The sequence below is a fragment of the Babylonia areolata genome, chromosome 12 (genome assembly GCF_041734735.1).
Source record: "Babylonia areolata isolate BAREFJ2019XMU chromosome 12, ASM4173473v1, whole genome shotgun sequence".
Taxonomy (NCBI): domain Eukaryota; kingdom Metazoa; phylum Mollusca; class Gastropoda; order Neogastropoda; family Buccinidae; genus Babylonia; species Babylonia areolata.
Window position 1 is genome coordinate 40,282,878 of NC_134887.1, and position 23,957 is coordinate 40,306,834.

The following is a 23,957-nucleotide window of genomic DNA, read 5'->3' on the forward strand; positions in this document are numbered from 1 at the left end:
ACAGAATACCATGCTGTCTTAGGAAAAATAATAAAGAAATAGAATGACACACTGTTACTGAACCAGCGTGCCACAAACAGTCCTTCCCTCATCGCTATCTTGCCTGAAGGTAGAGCTTCGAACGAAAAGAAAACAAGAAATAGAACGGTATGCTGTCGTAAGGAAAAAAAAAATGTAAAAAGAAACAGAATGTAATGCATCCGCTCAGCACAAACAGCCCCTCCCCTCAACGCCTCCTTGCCCGATGGTGGAGCTTAGAGTGAAAGAAAACAAGAAACAGAATGCCTGTTGTGACTGCAATGGCGTTGTTGAGAGGGCCAGGAGTAGAGGGCCCAGAGTGTCAGCGAATCGATTGCGATCGCGCCTTAATTTTAGCGCGATCGCCCAATCGAGCTACATAATTATGTGACCTGGTTGGAGACATAATTTGACAAAAAACAAGAACGCCAGAGAATCGACAGACAGGCAGAAAATACAAAAAAATTTAGCCGTATGAAGAGCACAGGAACAGGAGTCATGATGGCTGCCAGAAAAAGAGGGCGCTAGCCAGCGGGACAAAGGGGAGGTTACCTAATTCTGGGAGGTTATCGGCCATAGTTGCTTCTGTCTTCTCTGCATAGGCGGATAGTAGTTTGCACAGGACAGGAATGTCAGACCCCTGCCAGAGTCTGCACTAGCTGGGTCACGGTTAAGTATGTGTAATTAAAGGTGTTGTGCCATTCTAGCTCAGCACAAACAGCCCCGCCCCTCAACGCCTCCTTGCACGATGGAGGGAGCTTAGAGTGAAAGAAAACAAAAAATATGGAATAGTTATGCTGTCCTAGAAAAATAAGGAGAAATGAGAAAAAAAGGAAGTCAGCACTCACTCCAGTTCATGTTCATGGTCGAGGACGCATCATCCACAGAGGAAAAGTCCACGCATCCACACACACACACACACACACACACACACACACACACACACACAAACACACACAGATTACACGTACACTCTAAAAAAACACACTGCGGTCAACGCTCATGGCCGAAGACGTCACCCACAGACTGTGCGAGGCGAAGGCTCACAAAATACATTGTCCACACGCATGCAATCCCCCACTCCACACACACAGACACGGACACACACACACACACACACACACACACAGACACACACACACACAGACACACACAGACACACACACTCTAAAAACAAAAACACTCACTGCGATCCACACTCATGGCGGAAGACGTGACCCACAGACGGCGCAAGGCAAAGGTGGTTGCTGCACCAAATACATTGTCCACACACACACATTGTCCACACACACACATTGCCCACACACACACATTGTCCACACACACACATTGCTCACACACACACATTGTCCACACACACACATGCATCCCCCCACTCCACGCACAGACACAGACACACACACACATTACACACACACTCCAAAAACAAAAACACTCACTGCGATCCACACTCATGGCGGAAGACGTGACCCACAGACGGGGCGTGGCGAAGGCGGCCGCCACACTGAAGACGCTGTCGGTGGCCGAGGCGCTGTGGGGCGGGGACTTTGGCCGGATGGCGGCCGTGCCCCCCGTGATGCCCGCCCCCAGCCCCGCGATGATGTCCTGCGACTTGATCTGGGCCAGCGGCTGGATGGTGGTGGGGTGGGGGAAGGGCGGGAGGCGGGGGTTGCCCATGTTGTTGTTGAGGGCGTTCTGCCGGATGAGGCTGGGGTAGTGGTCCTGGGGTCCTGTAAGAGGGGAGGGTGGGGGAGGAGGGTGGATGTATACACACACACACACACAAAAAAACACCACACACCACACATACACACACACACACACACATATGCACATACACCACACACACACCATATACACACACACATACATACACACACACAAACCACACACACACACACCACATACATACACAACATACACACATGTACATACACACACACACCACACACACACATACATATGCACATACACCACACACACACACACACACAATACACACACACACACACATACACACACACACACACCACACATACAATTTTGCTTCTTTTTTTGTCTTACTTGTTGTTGCTGATTTTTGTTTGTTCGTTTGTTCATGACTTTTCATGTGACATCAATACCAAATTTCCATGTAAAAAAAAGGGAGAACAAAAAAAGTGTCCAAGACGCATGATGCACACGGCCCACACACACACACACACACGTCTTCTACACCACCCTTACCAGGAACTCAAGGCCTGCTGGACAGCAGACAGACACACACACATCCCCACTCCCACCTCTACTCCCACCCACCCCACACACCCAGCCACACCCAAAAAACACCCGACTCCCGAACCCCACCCCCACTCCCCACAAACCACAATAGCCACCACTCACCAGCTGAACAGGGCTGTTTGATATCAATACATCCACTCACCTACTCACACACCCAGCCTCACCCTAAAGCACCCCCCCCCCCATAAACACCACCCCCCCAGCCACGCCCCCCCCCCCCCCCCCAAACACCCCACACAACAGCCACCACTCACCAGCTGAACAGGGCTGTTTGACAGTACAGACAGACACAAACGTATCCCCACTCCTACTCAACCACACCCCACCAACACACCCACCTACCCATACCAACACATCCACCCCACCCCACACACCCAGCCACGCACCCCCCCACCCCAATCACCACCCCACACAACAGCCACCCCATACCAGCAGAGCCAGGGCTGCTGGACAGTACAGACACAAACACATCCCCACTCCTACCCAATCACTCCCACCAACACACCCACCCCACCCAACCACCCACACATATCAATACATCCACTCACCTACTCACACACCCAGCCTCACCCTAAAGCACCCCCCAGCCCCCCCATAAACACCCCACACAACAGCCCCCCCTCACCAGCAGAGCCAGGGCTGCTGGACAGTACAGGGCTGTGGCGACCGGCCGCCCCCTGCTCCAGGTCGTCCAGACCCGTGCTCTTGTGGAAGCGGCTGACGCGGTTCACCACCCTAGCCCCACAGTGGGTGCGCACGTTCACCGCCCCTGGCGACATACATACAATGATAAGAAACTCCAGGGAGAGCTGGACAGCACAAGGTCTTCAGAGAAGAAGCCCCCCCCTCAGTCAAGTGTTTCGGCCCTGAACTCCTTACACTCTATGGGGGGCAGGCCTCACCCAGGTCATGTCTTCTGGATGCCCTGACAGGGGTAGGGGAAGCATCATAAACCCAGGGTTCCAACATAATGAGACCAAAGAAAATTCCAGTTCCCGACCAGACTAAAAACTTTCCATTCCAAACACAAAGCCAAAGTCTTTTCTTTTCTTTTTTTTTTAAACTGTCTGCTACACTGCTAAAAGAAATCAATGCTCAATTTTTACTCTTTTTTTATTTTTTTTAATTGTTTAAATGCATGAAACTCTGGTCAAGGCTTTTATCAAAATGCCAATACTTTTCTGGACCCTGAAGGGCAAAACAATAGTTTCAAAGATTTTTCCTGCCCTGAAAATGTTTTTGTTTTTCCCCCCCCAAGACTTTCATGACTGTATGAGCCCTGTACCAACATTGGTGCAAAGCTGGGTCATTTGGTTGGCTGGTTGATTTGTCAACAATCAGTTGATTGGTTGGTAAGTTTATGAGCAACCGGGTGGCTGGTTCAGTTCACGGACAACAAGAGGAATAGGGGATTAGCTGGTAAGTTTTCAAACAATAATTTAAAGGCTCCTTTTTTTTCTTTTTGAATATGGATAAAAGGAAATTTTTTTTCCTAAAGTTACGTTTATCTAACATACTTACCGTGACCCACTAGTGCAGACTCCGACAGGGAGTCAGATTGCTGTCCTGTGCAAACTACTATCCGCCTAAACAGAGAAAACGAAAGTAGCTATGGCCGATAACCTCCCGGAAGTAGGTTACCTCCCCTCTGTATCCCTGACCAGCTTCCTCTTTTGACAGCAACCACCTTGACTCCTCATCCTGTGCTCTTGTTTACATAAAAGACGGGCGCAATAGCCGAGTGGTTAAAGTGTTGGACTGTCAATCTGAGGGTCCCAGGTTCGAATCACAGTGACGGCGCCTGGTGGGTAAAGGGTGGAGATTTTTACGATCTCCCAGGTCAACATATGTGCATACCTGCTAGTGCCTGAACCCCCTTCGTGTGTATATGTAAGTAGAAGATCAAATACGCACGTAAGATCCTGTAATCCATGTCAGCGTTCGGTGGGTTATGGAAACAAGAACATACCCAGCATGCACACCCCCGAAAACGGAGTATGGCTGCCTACATGGCAGGGTAAAAACGGTCGTACACGTAAAAGCCCACTTGTGCGCATACGAGTGAACGCAGAAGAAGAAGAAGAAGTTTACATAAAAGGGTTAAAGCCCCGTAACCTTTCACAGCCACCGGGGAAGTGAACTTATATCCACTGTGTCTGGGGCTCAGCACAGGGAGGCAGGGCCCAGTCCACTCCTTCCACCCTTTGAACCTTCTCCATGCCAAGTCAGGTCCCCACCCGTTCACAAGTGGGTAGAGTGAGAAAAATGAGAGCAAAGCGTCCTTCCAAATGACACAGCATCACGCCAAAGCGGGGCCTCGAACCTGGATCACTGGTGAACACTGGATCAGAGAGTCCAACACCCGATTCTGCAATGACGCCTCATGGAATGGTGTAAATCATGTTAATCTTTATTATTTTTACTCATTTCATTTCCTGGCCTAATTGTTTAATTTCCAGTTGAAAAACCACTTAGGCAACCATGTGTTTGTTCTGTATTGTCCATGTGTTCTGTGTGGCTTGTTCAGGATGGAACAGGCTATGCCAGTCTTGAATAAAAGCTTATTTGTGTGTGCACGTCAGATGATCAGTATAAGGACAGGCCCGGTGCTTTCTTTTTTCAGGAAGTGTCTGGGTTTGCTCCAATGTACCATTTATTTACCTGTGTCCTAGCTGAATCGGTACCATAAGCAGCACTGAATTGAAGTTGTATACCGTGTGAATGGAGAGAGTTACCACTCTTTACTATTGGTGTAAATCATGGGTAACAAATCCTCAAACCATTCTCATGTTCATATTGGACAGTTTTCAATCCTGTCTTTAAAAAAAAATGTGTTCCCATAAAGTCCACAGTAACAACAAACCCAGAAAAAACACTATTCAAACTCCCCTCATTATCGTTACATAATATTTCAAGACAGTCTGCGAGAACCTTTTTTTTATATTTTTTTTCGCTACTGCATGGATTGGTGTCATCATTCCCAATGCCACTGATTCAGAGTCACCCAGACACAGCCATGATCTCAGGGATCCACAGACGGTAGGTCACCAGGAGGCTATACACTCGAGAAGACCCTGGGATCATTAACTCTTTCCATATGAACGGCGAAAGAGACGACGTTAACAGCGTTTCACCCCAATTATCATCATCAAAATATTGCAAGCGGAAGGCTCTTATACTGAAGACGTGAATGTTGACAAAGAATACCACAATTCTGACGACGGAAGCTAAAGGTTGGGTCATTCAGACACCCACTGGACATCCGAGGGGTCTGCGTAGAGGAGAAGAGAGGACTGGCCGTACTGAGTGAGTTAATATGTCAAACAAACAAAAATTAATAACAAATAAAATAAAATAAAATAGGTATACAGCTGACCTCCATACGGAGTGATGGGAAAGACGTGTGTGGTGCCACGATGAGTGCTGACAGCCACCCAGCGACTGTCTTTGGTGAAAGACACCTGCGTCACCTGCAAAACAACACAGAATATGCATGAATATGTAATAGATATACATATTTATAAACACATACATAATGTGTATCATGCGTTACAATATCTTTGCTATAGAGGGACTGTTTTAAAATAACTGAATGATTTTTAAATTTACAGCGCTAATCTTATGGTCGGTTTGTTTTTCAATGTGTTGTTTATCACTCATGAAATGCCCAACAAAGTGTCATTAATTCCACACTGACAGTACATACATGTTGTTTCACTTATTTTCAGCTTGCTTCTTTTTACCCCTTGGTTACAATTTTTGATAGTTGTGTTTTCACCTTGACCTGAAAAAGTGTGAGAAAAATAAAAAAACAACCAATCAATAAGTGGAGTGATGGCCTAGAGGTAACGCGTCCACCTAGGAAGCGAGAGAATCTGAGCGCACTGGTTCGAATCAAGGCTCAGCCGCCAATATTTTCTCCCCCTCCACTAGACCTTGAGTAGTGGTCTGGACGCTAGTCATTCAGATGCAGCATGCACTTAGCACACGTAAAAGAACCCACAGCAACAAAAGGGTTTTTCCTGGCAAAATTCTGTAGAAAAATGCATAGGAAAAACAAATAAAACTGTACTCAGGAAAAAATACAAAAAAATGGGTGGCGCTGTAGCGTAGCGATGCGCTCTCCCTGGGGAGAGCAGCCCAAATTTCACACAGAGAAATCTGTTGTGATAAAAATAATAATACAAATACAAATACAATACAAATCAAAACAAGCCCACCGAATGATTGCCTCTCAGGGACCCAAGGAAAAACTTGTTTGAGGAGAGGTAGGAAGGCAACGGGGAAGAACAGAAAGCAAAAGTGACCCTCATGGAAGAAAAGAAAGAAAAGAAGTGATAAGAAACTCTAGGGAGAGCTGGACAGCACAAGGTCTTCAGAGAAGAAGCCCACCCCCCCCTCCCCCCTCAGTCAAGTGTTTCGGCCCTTAACTCCTTACACTCTAAGGGGGCCGGGCTGCACCCAAGTCATGACTCCTGGATGCCCTTGTATTGCAGCATTTTCTTTCTTTTTTTTTTTCCTGGTCCTCAGCAGGTTCGAACCCGCGCCTCCACGGTGGTCGCCACTTCAGGACTAAGTCACCTTTCCTGGCAGACGTTTTAACCACTGAGCCATCGTATGCCCAGTTTGAATAGGGAAATTTAATCCTTATGAAGTATATTTTCATTCCTCCTAAAACCAGATCCAGCTGGAACTCTTTTCTGCTGCTTCTGCCATTGCCTTGAGAGCCCATGTCCTCTCTCTGCCAGAAATCGACAGCTGTTTTCATGAGGCTGTGGGCAGACTGATGCGCCCACAAACCCTCTTGCACCAGTCTGAGGAGATTTCTTTAAGGAGAGGTAGAAAGGCAGTGGGGAAGAATAGAAAGCAAAAGTCACCCTCATGGAAGAAAGTAACAATGAAAAGAAGACACATTACCAGTAGCGTAAAGAAACGAAAGCAAAACTACTGTTCAAATCAGTGGCACGTAAGACTAGTCTCTCACCCTCTCTCTCTCACACACACACACACACACACACACAGAAATCAGTGTAGTCACTGACGGTGAGGTTATACTGCACACAAGCTATTTCTCGGAATAAATCTAAAACAACAAATAATTATACAGAAATCAATAACTCTAGGAAAAAATAAAAGAGAAATATGAATCGCTTCTGGTGTGAAAGCAACATATACAACTGGAGGTATTTCAGTGAGTGCCTGAAGATAAATGTATAAATCAAGTCATTCATTCATTTTTCCAATTTCATTATATTATTTATTTGTTTTCGTTTTCTTGTTTTTTGCAAGTCCATTTGTATTCCTATCGTTTTTTCATGCTATGTGTGTGTGTGTGTGTGTGTGTGTGTGTGCGTGTGAGTGAGAAACAGTGTGCATGTGTGCGTGCATGTGTGTGCTTGTGTATGTGTGTGTGTGCATGTGTATGCGCACATACCAACACTTTTTCTGCTTGTGTTTGGTTTACGTATGTGCATTCACAGTGGTGTATTGCAAGTAACGGACCGACCAACAAGGCTGCCTACAACCCCTCAAAACTTCCAAACTCCATGCTCACTCATTTCTATCCTGTACCCCACCCCATGCCTCCCCCTCCCCCACACCCCCTCCACCCTTTCCCAACCACCCTGAACCCCCTAACTTTTACAGTGGTATCTTCCCCACCCACCCTGCACCACCACAACACACATCCCTAACCTTGGCAGTGGTATCTCCAGCCCCAACACCCCCCCAACCTTGTCAGTGGTATCTCCCACCCCAACACCCCCCCAACCTTGGCAGAGGTATCTCCCACTTCCCGTCCCCCCTAACCTTGGCAGTGGTCTCTCCCACCCCAACACCCCCCCCCCCAACCTTGGCAGTGGTATCTCCCACCCCAACACCCCCCTAACCGTGGCAGTGGTATCTCCCACTCCCCACCCCACCCCTATCCTTGGCAGTGGTATCTCCCACCCCAAAACCTCCCACCCCAACACCCCCCCTAACCTTGGCAATGGTACCTCCCACTCCCCATCCCCCCTAACCTTGGCAGTAGTATCTCCATTCCCTACACCCCCCTAACCTTGGCAGTAGTATCTCCATTCCCTACATCCCCCCTAACCTTGGCAGTAGTATCTCCATTCCCTACACCCCCCCCCTAACCTTGGCAGTAGCATCTCCAACCCCAACACCCCCCCATAACCTTGTCAGTGGTATCTCCATTCCCTACACCCCCCCCCTAACCTTGGCAGTAGTATCTCCACTCCCCACCCCACCCTAACCTTGTCAGTGGTATCTCCCCAATCCCCAAACCCATTAACCTTAGCAGTTCTATCTTCCAGACCCCCAACTCCCCTAACCTTAGCAATGGTATCTCCCCCCCAACCCCCCCCACCACACCCCCCCAAACCTTAGCAGTGGTATCTCTCCCAAACTCCCCCACCCACCATCCTTGACAATGGTATCTCCCCACTCCCCACACACCAGCACAGCCAACCCACTAACCTTGGCAGTGGTGTCGCCCCGGTGCAGGGTGTACAGGTGGTGCACGGCCCCCAGGGAGGAGCTGCAGGGGTGGGTCATCAGGCGGAAGACGTGGAAGTTGTGGCCCAGCTTGCAGGCCGTCAGCAGCAGCATGCCGCTCTCGTCGAAGGCCATGGCCGCCACGGGCTCGTTGGCGTGCGCGTGGAAGTGGGCCAGGAGCCCCATGATGTCCGGGTCGTCCGACACTGACCACTGTGTGTGCATTGCGTTGTGGACAGAAGGAATGATAATAATAATGATAATGATGATGATGATGAATATTTGGACATCCTTTTTCCGGACAGCCCAGATCAAACGTTTACAAATACAATTACACATACATGCACACTGATGCAGATACATTTCATCACACACACACACACACACACAAACAACACACACACACAAACAACACATACACACACACCAAAACACACCCACCCACACACAAACACCTCTCCCCCCCCCCAATCCCTCCCCTCACACACACACCCATCTCACCATGTCTCTTAACAGTGTCCACAATGGTCTTCAGGTCCACCACAGACACAATCCCCAAGCGATGGCCATTCTCACACACACACACACACACACTCAAACACCCACACACAGACACCCCCCATCACCATGTCTCGGACAATGACCATAATGGTGTTCAGGTCCACCACTGACAACTGAAAACTGTTATACACACACACAAACACACTCACAAACACACACATACATACACACAAACACACACACACAACTTCTCCCCCCACCCACAGGGGTGGGGGTGGGGGGGTGTTGGGGTGGGAGATACCGCTGCCAAGGTTAGGGGAGGTGTTGGGGTGGGAGATACCACTGCCAAGGTTAGGGGAGGTGTTGGGGTGGGAGATACCACTGCCAAGGTTATGGGGGGGGGTTGGGGTGGGAGATACCACTGCCAAGGTTATGGGGGGGTGTTGGGGTGGGAGATACCGCTGCCAAGGTTAGGGGAGGTGTTGGGGTGGGAGATACCACTGCCAAGGTTATGGGGGGGGGTTGGGGTGGGAGATACCACTGCCAAGGTTAGGGGAGGTGTTGGGGTGGGAGATACCACTGCCAAGGATGGGGGGGGGGGTTGGGGGGGGAGACACCACTGCCAAGTTGGGGGGGGGAGGGGTTGGGGTGGGAGATACCACTGCCAAGGTTGGGGGGGGGGGTTGAGGTGGGAGATACCACTGCCAAAGTTAGGGGGGATGGGGTGGGAGATACCACACCCCCCCCAACTCACCATGTCTCTGACGGTAGCTGTGATGGTCTTCAGGTCCACCACCGACACGATCCCCGGGCGGTGGCCGTTCTCGTCAGGGGGAGCCAGCTCATACTTCTTGGGGCTCTGCAGGGGTTTGGTCCCCGTCACGCTGTGCACCACTGCCTCGCTGAACATGGTCAAACCCTTGATGGCCCCCTGCAATCAATTAATGCCCTACTAGTGAGTGTGAGAGGTGGACTGAATGAGCTGAAGTTGAGAGAACCCCCCCCCCCCCCCCCCCCAAAAATGTGGAGGGGAAAAAGATTGTACTGTACTGTACTGTATTGTATTACTCTTTTTGTCACAACAGATTTCTCTGTGTGAAATTCGGGCTGCTCTCCCCAGGGAGAGCACGACGCTACACTGACAGCAACACCCATTTTTTTTTGTAATTTTTTCTGCCTGCAATTCTATTTGTTTTCCAATCAATGTGGATTTTTCTACAGAATTTTGCCAGGGACAACCCCATTGTTGCCGTGGGTTCTTTTATGTGCGCTAAAAAGATGACAAAAATTAACACTGTAACGGGATTTTTTTTTACCACAAGTTAATCCTTTCTTGCACTCCACACAGACAGACACACTTATACATGCAAGTGCAGACACACTTACAAAACAAAAACAAAAAAACAACCATGCACATACACACAAATGCTTCTGATAAGTCATAAGTATGCATACCCAACACTGAAAACAAAAGTCAGGTAACCAGTAACACTTGGGTTGAGTGAGGAAAACCAGAAAAAAAGCACCTCCCTACAATTTGAATTGCATTCTTTTTTTTTCTTTTGTCTTTTATAATACAAACCTTTGAAATGACAAAGGCCAAACATTTTAAACTATCTTGTCTTAAACCAAAGTGAATGGCACATTATTTTCAGTGCAGGCTTATGCCCCTTGCGTGATTCGTCATCTGTTATGCAGATGAGAACTGTAATTTCATTTGAAAAAATCCTTTCAGTATCAGGTCTCGTTTGTTTTTGTTTTTGTTAAAATTTTACTCAACTTTATAAATTCACTGCTTAAATGATCACTGATTGAAATGATGTTGTTGTTGTTGTGTTTTTTTTGTCAGTGATAAATCATGTATAATTTTTTTTTCTTAGCAAACTGAGAGAGCCAAAATTTATTTAAGAAAAAAAACACTTTACAAACCTGGGGCATTTTTTCTAAAGACCTTTAAGAGCAAACGGCATGCCAGTCTTTTTTTTTTTCCTTCCTTCTTTTTTTTTACAAATTTTCAAAGATAAACTTTTAAAGCCCTATATAAAAACCCAAACTATTTCCCGACCCGAAAACCAACCAGTCCACCTATGTCAGTAAGTCAGCAAATGAGTTACCCACCTTGGCAGCACTAATCACGGTGGCAGCATAGCTCTGCGATCCATCGCCGGACATGCCGCCACCCGACTGGTGAACAGGGACCAACTGTAACACAACACACAGGGCGTGACACATCACATCGCGTCATATCACAGTGTGACTGGTGAACAGGGACCAACTGTAACACGACACACAGGGCGTGACACACATCACATCGCACACATCACATCGCAACACATCACATCGCGTCATGTCACAGTGTGACTGGTGAACAGGGACCAACTGTAACACAACACACAGGGCGTGACACACATCACATCGCACACATCACATCGCGTCATGTCACAGTGTGACTGGTGAACAGGGACCAACTGTAACACAACACACAGGGCGTGACACACATCACATCGCGTCATGTCACAGTGTGAGTGGTGAACAGGGACCTATTGTAACACAACACACAGGGCGTGACACACATCACATCGCACACATCACATCGCACACATCACATCGCATCATGTCACAGTGTGAGTGGTGAACAGGGACCTATTGTAACACAACACACAGGGCGTGACACACATCACATCGCGTCATGTCACAGTGTGACTGGTGAACAGGGACTAGCTGTAACACAACACACAGGGTGTGACACATATCACATCGCACACATCACATCACGTCATGTCACAGTGTGACTGGTGAACAGGGACCAACTGTAACACAACACACAGGGCGTGACACACATCACATCGCGTCATGTCACAGTGTGACTGGTGAACAGGGACTAGCTGTAACACAACACACAGGGTGTGACACATATCACATCGCACACATCACATCACGTCATGTCACAGTGTGACTGGTGAACAGGGACCAACTGTAACACAACACACAGGGCGTGACACACATCACATCGCGTCATGTCACAGTGTGACTGGTGAACAGGGACCAACTGTAACACAACACACAGGGTCTGACACACATCACATCGCACACATCACATCGCGTCATGTCACAGTGTGACTGGTGAACAGGGACCAACTGTAACATGACACACAGGGCGTGACACACATCACATCGCACACATCACATCGCGTCATGTCACAGTGTGACTGGTGAACAGGGACCAACTGTAACACGACACACAGGGCGTGACACACATCACATCGCGTCATGTCACAGTGTGACTGGTCAACAGGGACCTATTGTAACACAACACACAGGGCGTGACACACATCACATCGCACACATCACATCGCGTCATGTCACAGTGTGACTGGTCAACAGGGACCTATTGTAACACAACACACAGGGCGTGACACACATCACATCGCATCATGTCACAGTATGACTGGTCAACAGGGACCTATTGTAACACAACACACAGGGCGTGACACACATCACATCGCGTCATGTCACAGTGTGACTGGTCAACAGGGACCAACTGTAACACAACACACAGGGCGTGACACACATCACATCGCATCATGTCACAGTGTGACTGGTGAACAGGGACCAACTGTAACACAACACACAGGGCGTGACACACATCACATCGCATCATGTCACAGTGTGACTGGTCAACAGGGACCTATTGTAACACAACACACAGGGCGTGACATGCATCGTAATCATCACGGTCCAGTCACGGTCCTGGTCAACTCCTTTTCTGGGGCGGGGTCTAATTGCATTGGGAAGGCAGAAACGGAAACACCCTGACCGAACGTTGTATTGTATTGCATTGCATTGAATTGCATTGCAATGCATTGTCTTGTCATATTGTTTGTGTATCAAATCGTATCACGTTCAGAGATGCCAACTCCTGTCAAGTGTTTGTAGGAACAATCAGGAAATTTGGTGGGAATATTTTGAATTTGGTAGGAACACTTGGACTCCGAGACACATCAGGAAATGGGCACAGACACTGTTTGACCGAGACGAGGCGCAACTCGATTTAGCCAGGTTCTCTCTTGTTTGGCTAAATGATTCTGCTGACTGGTCCACTCAATGTTGTTTCAATGTAAACAACGCGTGCAATCAGCTGAGCATCACCATGTGAGGCCGAGGTTAGTAGTGACTGCCCCTGGACTCATGATCGATAGGTCTAGAGTGTCTGCGAAATGTTACGACAGGAAACCGTGCTATGTAGTCGAAAATGAATTCATGGGAACAATTCTGACGTTGGGGTCGCGTCAGAACAAACTGTGATCAAGCACAACAGAATATGGCAAAATCATAACAGTTGGCATCTCTACACACTGCATTGTACTGTTTTGTATTCTATTACATTTTTTAACAGCAAAAGAACTGACCTTAAAAGACCAGTCATTCTGATTTACACCCAACATACTGAAGTCCGTACTCATGAACTGGAACCCTGATATCTGTCAGCAATGAAATTTACCTTTATTATGTTGATTTATTGTTAACAATCCTGTAATCCATGTCATCATTTGGTAGGTTATGGAAACAAGAACATATCCAACCGCACACCCCTGAAAACGGAACATAGCTGCCTACATGGTGGGGTAAAAACCAAAAAAAACCCAGTCATACACTAAAATATTGCATGTCTGTATAAGTGTGCTTGACTGAAACCTAATCGCAAGACACAGGAAACAAATGATGAGCACCCAATGGAAGCTGTTAGATGGCTCTACCCAGGTAGGCAGCCTGTTGTGCTACAGACTCGTGATTGTAAAGCGTTTAGAGCTTGGTCTCCGAGGACAGGGGCTACATAAGTATCCATACCCATTTCTGTATCATGTCTGAAAAAAGCCATCGGTAAAAACGCATTTGTACCTTTTTGTCAGCATAGGCCAGCCAGTGAGTTCCAAGGGCCATGGGGTTGGGGCTGATACCTGGGCATGGGAAACATCCTGCACACACACACACACACACACACACACACACACACACACACACATTATGATTACCATTCATTTACATGTTTTGAATCAACGAGTGCATTCACACAACAAGTCACACACACACACACACACACACACACACACACACATCACACAAACACATTATGATTACCATTCATTTACATGTGTTTTGAATCAATGAGCGCATTCACACAAGTTACACACACACACACATAGAAAAGGCACTCATTGGCATTTTATTCACTTACCTTTGATCCAGCCAGCCAAACCAGTTTTTCTCTCTCTTTCAACCTCTTTTCGTTTTTTGTTCATAAAACACAGGGCGCTTTTACAATGCATGCATATCTTAAATTTTCAGGTTAATTTCATAAATGTAATTTACTTATGTTTGATATATATTGATTTATCATGTAACGTTGTAGTTTGTTTGTTTAAATTGTATGCAATGTGTGTGTGTGTCTCTGTGAGTGTGAGTGAGAGAGTGTGTGTGTGTGTGTGTGTGTGGGTGTGTGTGTGTGTGTGTGTGTGTGTGACAGAGAGAGAGAGAGAGAGAGAGAGAGAGAGAGAACGAACGAACGAACGAACGAACGAATGAACGAATGAACTGTTTTATTCAAATAAATGCCAAAGCCCCTCACTGAGGGGGGTGTGACATAAGTACAAATACTGGAATTATAACTGTGACCACAATTATATCATGAACATAATACATCAGCAAAAGAAAAGATTATGATGTCATAATGTTCAGTCTTTTCAAGAATTTGTAAATATAAATAGGGAGTCCATAGAGAGTAGACTCATTTCTGGACGACAACACCACATTTAATCTAAAACTGCAAGGATTATTATAATACTTAGATTCAGTTAATTTCGATCGAAGGTCAAAAAGGGCAGGACACGTTAACAAAAATGGATCTCATCTCTGTCTGTGTTACATAAACCACATCTTAGTTCACTCTCACCTTTGGACCTATATCTCATTCGATGACACACGATGTCAGAAATGCCAAATCTAAATTTAGTTAATGCACTTCTAATATACCGGTTCACTTTAAGTGCAAGGTATGGCTCAATCATATATATTGTCTTTAAAAAAAAGTCTATAATAAGCAAACCTATCACTAGTATACATATGGTCATGCCAGTCCTGCCACCTACAATCAATAATTCTTTAAAGAGAGAGAGAGAGAGCGAGACACAGAGAGAGAACATGTATCATCTTTCCAATTTTAATTTATAATATATATGTATGACGAAATGTTTAGCAGGAACTGTTTTATCATGTAATGTCGTATTTTGTTTGCTTTGTTTGATTGTTGATGTGGGCTAGTGTGTGTATGTGTGTGTGTCATTGTGCGTGTGAGTGAGTAGTGTGTATGTACATGCAAGTGTTTGTCGGTGCATGCGTGTGTGTGTGCGTGCATGCATACGAGAGCTTGCGTACGCGTGCATGTGTGTGTGTTTTGTATATGTGCATGTGTGTTTGGGTGCATCTTTCAGTTGTTATTATTTCGTTTTTATCTTTTTTATATCCAATACATTTCTTGATTTATTCAATAATATGATCTCTTTTAATTGTTCTCTCTTACCTATGTTTCAAATCATATGCATATGTTTGTGTGTGGGGATGTTCGAGTGAATGTTTTTAGTGCCATTGTAAAGCCCATGAATATGCCCTATAGCAAGATGTCTCAACAAATAAATAAATCAAAGATATACATACACATGCACACGCATACACATACACACACATACACACAATCTACCTGCACACACACACGCATCCAAACACACAGACACACACATACACACATTTACTCACACACACACACACACACACATTCAAACACACAGACACACACATACACACATTTACTCTCTCACACACACACACACACACACACACACACACACACACACACAAACAGAAAAGGACCACACTGGCATTTTATCCACTCACCCCCTATCCAGCACAGCTGTTTCAAGCGACAGGCATCGAAGATGGCCAGTTTCTCCAGGAAAATCATCACAATGTAACTGCACATGACAAGACACCGTTTCACGTCATCGATGCTTCAACCAGACTGACTCTACGATGGATAAGAAGACAGACAAATAAAAGACCAGGAGGGGTAGGGAGAGAGGAGGGGCAAAGCAAATAACAGTCATGAAGAAATAATAATAATAACAATAATAATAATAATAATGGACGTTTGTTGAGTGCTTTCCTCCCTTAAAGAGAGCTCAAAGCGCTATACAATCAACATCAAATATACACACACACACGCGCGCGCTCGTGCAATTGCTCGCAAAAGAAAGAAGAAGAAAAATAATGATTTAGCGCACAATAATATAAAACAGATTCAAAGACTACGTGTATTACATAATTAAACACACAAACACACACACACATACACACACACATTCAGGTGTATAAATGTATGTGCTTCTTTCTGTTTATACTGTAAAACATTGATATTTGTGATATGCCTGTTTTCACACACACACACACACACACACACACATATATATATATATATATATATATATATATATATATATGTGTGTGTGTACATGTATATGTGTACATGTATATATCTGTATTATATATATATATATATGTGTGTTGTTTGTGTGTGTGTGTGTGTGTGTGTGTGTACATGTATATATCTGTATTATATATATATATATATATATATATATATATATATATATATATATATGTATGTATGTATGTGTGTGTGTGTGTGTGTGTGTGAAAGTGTATATGTGTATATATGTGTATATGCATGTATATGCGTGTCTAAGTATATACTGATTTAACTGTTTAATTATATATATATATATATATATATATATATATATATATATATATATATATATATATATATATGCTGTACTCTGTTTGTTGTCTTTCTTGTTTAGTTACAAGTACTTAAAATCTCTGCTAAAATTGAAATAAATAACAATGAAAAGGAGGAAGAGAGGAAAAAAGAAGATTTGAGATGTCCTTATATATACTTATCCATGTTATATATATATATATATATATATATATGCACTTTTTTCATTATGATTGATTTTTCTTTTTTAGTATATAATCCAGAAATATCCCTGCAAACTGTTACCACACTATGTATGTACTGAAATTACCAAATGTGTCATGAGTCATCTTCTTTAAGCTGTATTGATGAAGTATGCAGTTTGAAAATGATATAGTAATGATCTTGCTGACAAAATATAACCTTCTATGCACTGGGGAAAAAACAATAAATAAATGAATAGATAAAATAAAATAAAAGTCATGAAGAGATAGAGAAGGATACAAGCGATCATCCCCAAAAAAAATTCCAACGCAGTTTCAAAAATATTTTTAACACTCCATTCTTAACTTACATATGTTTTCGTTAGCTTATCCAAATATCCAATAACTATCCAATAACACTCCATTCTTAAAACCTACAGTTCTTTGTAAGCTTATCCAAATATCCAACAAGTTCCAATACTTTCCAACAGCACAATTTCAACAAAAAAAATAACACTCCTTTCTTAAAACTTAAGTTCTTTTGTTAGCTAATCCAAATGTCAAACAGCTAATTATCTATAGATTTTCTGAAATTATACACTATCTCTTAGGTTGCTGTTGTTGTTGTTGGTCAAAACATACTGTTCATGCCCCAGTCTACTGAAAAAGGGCTATTTGAGAGGTGCTTTAGCAGTCAGCTGATATTATGGCAAATTAATTCAATTCTGATGGGCGCCATAGCTGAATGGTTAAAGCGTTGGACTTTCGATCTGAGGGTCCCGGGTTCGAATCACGGTGACGGCACCTGGTGGGTAAAGGGTGGAGATTTTTACGATCTCCCAGGTCAACATATGTGCAGACCTGCCAGTGCCTGAACCCCCTTCATGTGTATACGCAAGCATAAGATCAAATGCGCACGTTAAAGATCCTGTAATCCATGTCAGCGTTCGGTGGGTTATGGAAACAAGAACATACCCAGCATGCACACCTCTGAAAGCGGAGTATGGCTGCCTACATGGCAGGGTAAAAACAGTCATACACGTAAAAAGCCCATTCGCGTATGTACGAGTGAACGTGGGAGTTGAATCCCATGAACGCAGAAGAAGAAGAAGAAGAAGAATTCGATTCGGCTGCATTGTTTCCACCCCCCAAATTTTCTTGCTTACCCTGAATGTTTCTTTATCATCACATACTTAAATGTACACAGTTTAAACACTCATATACAATTGCAAAGCAGAAACCCACATTTCCTGGTGTGGCTGTATTATGAAAGATATATGACTTTATATTCTTTGATTACATGTGTACATTAACTTTTACTGTTTTGTGTATTTCCAAGTATTCTCTTGTATGTTATAACCTAGATATGTGAACTGAATATCGTCATACTCACATTTGTGTTCTGTGAGATTAATATCCTAAAAGAAAAAAGTTTCCATTAGTGTATCATTGTTTTTTTTTAAATATTGCGCTTTTTCTTCTCTATTAATTTGTAGAATTATGTAGATGTCACTGTATGAATTCAAGAATATGAAATTTATAAGATTTTTTTTTTATAAATAATAATAACAATAAAAAATGGAATCAAAGGTTCCCTCACCTCTTATTAGCTTCAATACCATGAACTTGAAGTGTTTTGAACGAGGCTGCATGAACCTCGTCACCCGATCGCAGGGACACAAACTTGACCCCGCAAAATGGCTGCCCAGCGCTGCACAATACCTTCCTACATACTTTCTTGTAGAACAAATCACAAATGCTAAAAGGGCTGATGAATCAAATCATTCTTAGCAAATTAATCGCTACAAAGCTACAAACACCGTAGAACAACAAATCACAAACGCTGACAGGAATGATGAATCAATCATTATTAAAAGTCGCCAAACATCATGCACTATCACCAACACTACACTAACAGAACACAGCAACAACAACAACAACTCTACCCCTACCGAAACCCAAACACTAAGGGGTTGAGTGTTTGGGTTTCGGTAGGGGTAGAGTTGTTGTTGTTGTTGCTGTGCTCTGTTAGTGTAGTGTTGGTGATAGTGCATGATGTAAAGTGCTTAGACCAGAGGGTGGTCTCCGACCCAGGACAGGCGCTATACACGTAAAGTGTGCACCAATAATACTAATAATGACAATATTATAATAATAAAACAATAACAGTAACAACAACAACAACGACGACGATAACAATAATGTCCTCCACCTGTAACCCTGCCCTTCCCCCATTCTCCTTTTCTTACCCCCCCCCCACCCCCCACCCAACCCCCTTTTCTACTACAACTACTACTGCTACTACTATTACTACTACTAACAATAACAAACAACTGCAACTTTAATCATAACACACAGTGAAGAACCAAACACTGTGTTCAAGCCACTATGAAATTATCAATAATAATAATAACAATAATACCAAGAATAATGACAACAATAATAATTATAATAATAATAATGATGATGATGATGATATTACTATTAATGATGATGATGATAACAACAGCAACAACAATAACAACAGTAGAAGTAACAGTAACAGTAAAATAATAACAATAATAATAGTAATAGTAGTAGTAACAACAGCAACAAAAATGTACCTGCGATCCTGCCCTGTCCCATTCTCCTTCTCCCTACCCCCCGGCAACCACTTTTCTACTATTATTACTACTGCTACTGATACAAATAATAACAACAACAATAACAACTACAATAATAATCCATCGTGAAGAACCAAACATGGTTCAAACCGCTTTGAAATTATCAAAAACAACAACAACCTCAACAACAACAACGACAAAACAAAGCAAAGAACCCAACATGGTGGGAAACAACACCCCTTACCTGAAAGAGTCGCAGACGGCCACCAACGGTCGCTTGCCGGAGAAGCCGTCACGGTCGGCCGGGGGGGAAGGCAGGACACGCAGGTAGGAGATGGGCCCCTGTCGTAGGGAGAGCACCTCCAGCGCTTCCCCTTGATGCTGCGTATTGTATTGTATTGTATTATTGTATAATATTTTTATTATTGTATTGTATTGCATTGTATTACATTGTATTGTATTGTACTGTATTGCAGGTAGGAGATGGGCCCCTGTCGAAGGGAGAGCACCTCCAGGGCCTCCCCTTGATGCTGCGTATTGTATTGTATTGTATTATTGTATAATATTTTTATTATTGTATTGTATTGCATTGTATTACATTGTATTGTATTGTACTGTATTGCAGGTAGGAGATGGGCCCCTGTCGAAGGGAGAGCACCTCCAGGGCCTCCCCTTGATGCTGCGTATTGTATTGTATTGTATTGTATTGTATTGTATTATTGTATATTATTTTTATTATTGTATTGTATTGCATTGTATTACATTGTATTGTATTGTACTGTCTTGCAGGTAGGAGATGGGCCCCTGTCACAGGGAGAGCACCTCCACGGCCTCCCCTTGATGCTGTGTATTGTATTGTATTGTATTGTATTGTATTGTATTGTGTCGTGTCGTGTTGCGTTGTGTTGTATTGTGTTGTATTTTATTGCAGGTAGATGGGCCCCTGACATTTGTATAGTATTACTCTTTTGTCTGATACTGACTGCATGATTGGACCAGTCGTCAATGTCAACAGATCATTTTGTGTGTATTGTATCAATGGTACTGTGTATTGTATTGTATTGTATTGTATTGTATTGTATTGCATTGCATTGCATTGCAGTGTAGTGTAGTGTAGTGTAGTATCTTTTGTGTGATGCTGACCACACGATTAGTAGAACTGTCATCGGCATCACCGTCAACCATTTTGTGTGCATTGTATTGTATTACTTTTTTGTCTGATGCTGACTGCATGACTGGAACCATCGTCAATGTCACTGTTGATCATTTTGTGTATTGTATTGTATTGTATTGTATTGCATTGTTTGGGTTGCTCTCCCCTGGGAGAGCGTGCGTCGCTACAAAGAGCACCACCCACTTTTCATTTTTCTTTTTTCTACCTGCAATTTTATTTGTTTTCCAATCAAAGTAGATTTTTCTGCAGAATTTTGCCAGGAACAACCTTTTCGTTGCCATGGGTTCTTTTATGTGCGTTAAACGCATGCTGCACACTGGACATCAGTTTATCGCCTCATCCAAATGACCAGCGCCCAGACCACCACTCGAAGTCTAGTGGAGGGGGAGAAAATTACCACCAGGCCAACACTCCATTCAATGTATGCCCCCAAAATGTAATGTAATCAAGCATTTTATTGGATTTAATTCAATTTGTTTTTGTCTTAGCCCGGGCACTGGTTCACAAATCTCAGACCCCCCCTTATGATGGTTATGGCTCACAGTAGAAGAAAGAAAAACCAAGCCAAGCTTATCAGTCTGACCAAGTCTGGGCTGACAATGATATTCTCCTTTGAACAGGTCAATGGTTTTGTTCTGAGCAACACCAAAAAATCCCACCTGTGGTGGGCTTCAAACCCGCATTCCCCCAGTCTGCAACACTAACCCACTTTGCCCCTGCAGCTACACAATCTACGAGCGTACATTCATCATAACCAGCGTACCCTCAACATACTCCATGATATAACATTAGCTTACAAAAAGCCAACTAAATGAACACTGGTCATTCTTACAGCAAGGCAATAAGGAGGCAAGGCAAGGCAAGGCAGTCCCAGCTTCTCAATGAGGCATCACTGTGTTTGGACAATTCCATATACGCTACACCACATCGGCTATGCAGATGCCTGACCAGCAGCATTACCCAACGCACTTAGTCAGGCCTTGAATGCACACACATATATATTTTAGGAATCATGAGCTCCAGGCCTGGGAGAGTCTCTTGCCGAGTCTCAATCCCAGCCTCATGATCCCTGCCTTCATGGTATGACATACGAGGCATGGTACCCGCGTTTAGGCACCCAGCGAAAATCCGACCGCCAACAGAGAAAGGAAAGACAGGATTGACTTAGAGGTAGAAAAAAACGAACGAATCGAGGAGGCCAAGTCGAATCGAGTACACAGAATGTAAGAATACAATACAGACAAGCCGCATGCAGCAAAGTAAGGCCAAATGAATACGCTTAATAGCCAAAAAAAGCGTAAGATGAGACAGCGTAAACCAGACAAGATGGCGTGGAGAGCCTTGGCCAAAGGAATGATTCAGCACTTATAGCTTTTAGAGGCGTTTGATTGGCTAAGACCGGACAGGGCAAGACGGCTCGTCTTTTCACTGTTAGCCACACGAAATTTGGCCAAGCAGAGCAAACCGATAGGCCTAGTTTGCATCAGTTTGACATGGTAGAGTACATGACACCAAAATATATATTTGTCTACCCATCCCAGTGGATATCTCCGACAGAATTTTACCATAGGACAACACTCTTGTTGCCATGGGTTCTTTTTCAGTGTGCCCCGTGCGTGCTGCACACTGGGCCTCGGTTTATCATCTCCTCCTGATGACTAGACGCACAGCTCGATCTTCCAGTCAAACTTGAGAGAAAGGGCGGAAGCAGGACTACGGACACTTGTATTGGCAGACGAGCGTCTTTACCATTCTGCTACCTTCCTCCAAGGCAAGGCAGAAAACAGGAATACTTCTAGAATGACAGCAGAGTGGATGGGGGTCAGGAAGGGGGTGTTGGGGGTGGGGGGAACTCACCGTAACGTGCCATATCTGTATGCCATTACTGTAGCCAAGCACCAGCAAAAGAGGGTTTCCTTTTTCATCGTGTCCACTCAGGTTTGGGTTGCTGCAGATATCTGAGGAAACATTTCAAAAACATTGTTGGGTTTTTTTTTCATAGTTTCATTGCTCTTGCATCTTATAAAAGAAAAACAACACACACACACACACACACACACACTCACACATGCATGCACAAATGCACACACGCACACACATTTCAAGTTTTGGTTATCCTTACTTGACTCCTACTGGAGTATGCAGGACCACTACAAAATAATGATTTCATGCCCAGAATAATCATTTGCAAATTTTATGCACATCACAGAGAAAGTTGAGAAAACAGAAACATCTTTTAACCCCCACACACACACCATTTTTCCCTTCCATAAAAATGTATAAAACACACTGATACACCTATACACATGAAAAAACAAGATACTACTACTACTAATAATAATAATAAATGAAAAGAAGAATAGTACGTTTAAGCACTTTGCTTCCAAACCCTTCAAAACACTCCACAATACCATGTCAGTACGACACAAAGCACACAAGAAAACGCACACACAAATATATTATATATATATATATATATATACAAACCATTGTCTTTTTCTCTCTCTCTCTCTTTCTCTACAAAGCTACAAAACACACTGATACACATATACATACATGTAATAATAATACTGCTACTAATAATGATAGCAAATTTATTTAGTGCTTTCAAACCTCTCAAAGCATTTTACAATAGCACAGCAACCAGTCACACAAACACACGCGCACACACACACACACACACATGCTCACACACACACACACATGCACACACACACACACACTCTGACATACACACACACACGCACACACAGTGACACACAAACAAACACACACACGCACGCACGCACGCACTCTGACATACACACACACACACATAAACACACACACAAACAAACACACACAACACACAACACACACACACACACTCT

General features: G+C 44.0%; 1 protein-coding gene across 1 annotated transcript in view; it reads right to left on the bottom strand.

The window, feature by feature from the left end:
* The window catches only part of LOC143288198 (BCAS3 microtubule associated cell migration factor-like), a 48,508-nt gene that overhangs the window by 18,139 nt on the left and 6,412 nt on the right, over positions 1–23,957 (bottom strand). The window contains exons 4-14 of the mRNA XM_076596523.1: positions 22,945–23,045; positions 20,158–20,294; positions 18,911–19,021; positions 16,246–16,322; positions 14,197–14,273; positions 11,416–11,499; positions 10,052–10,228; positions 8,779–9,009; positions 5,675–5,768; positions 2,924–3,067; positions 1,458–1,748 (exon numbers count right to left, since the gene is read on the bottom strand). Of these exons, the coding sequence (XP_076452638.1) occupies positions 1,458–1,748; positions 2,924–3,067; positions 5,675–5,768; positions 8,779–9,009; positions 10,052–10,228; positions 11,416–11,499; positions 14,197–14,273; positions 16,246–16,322; positions 18,911–19,021; positions 20,158–20,294; positions 22,945–23,045 (1,524 nt within the window). The remainder of the gene's footprint in view (positions 1–1,457; positions 1,749–2,923; positions 3,068–5,674; positions 5,769–8,778; positions 9,010–10,051; positions 10,229–11,415; positions 11,500–14,196; positions 14,274–16,245; positions 16,323–18,910; positions 19,022–20,157; positions 20,295–22,944; positions 23,046–23,957) is intronic.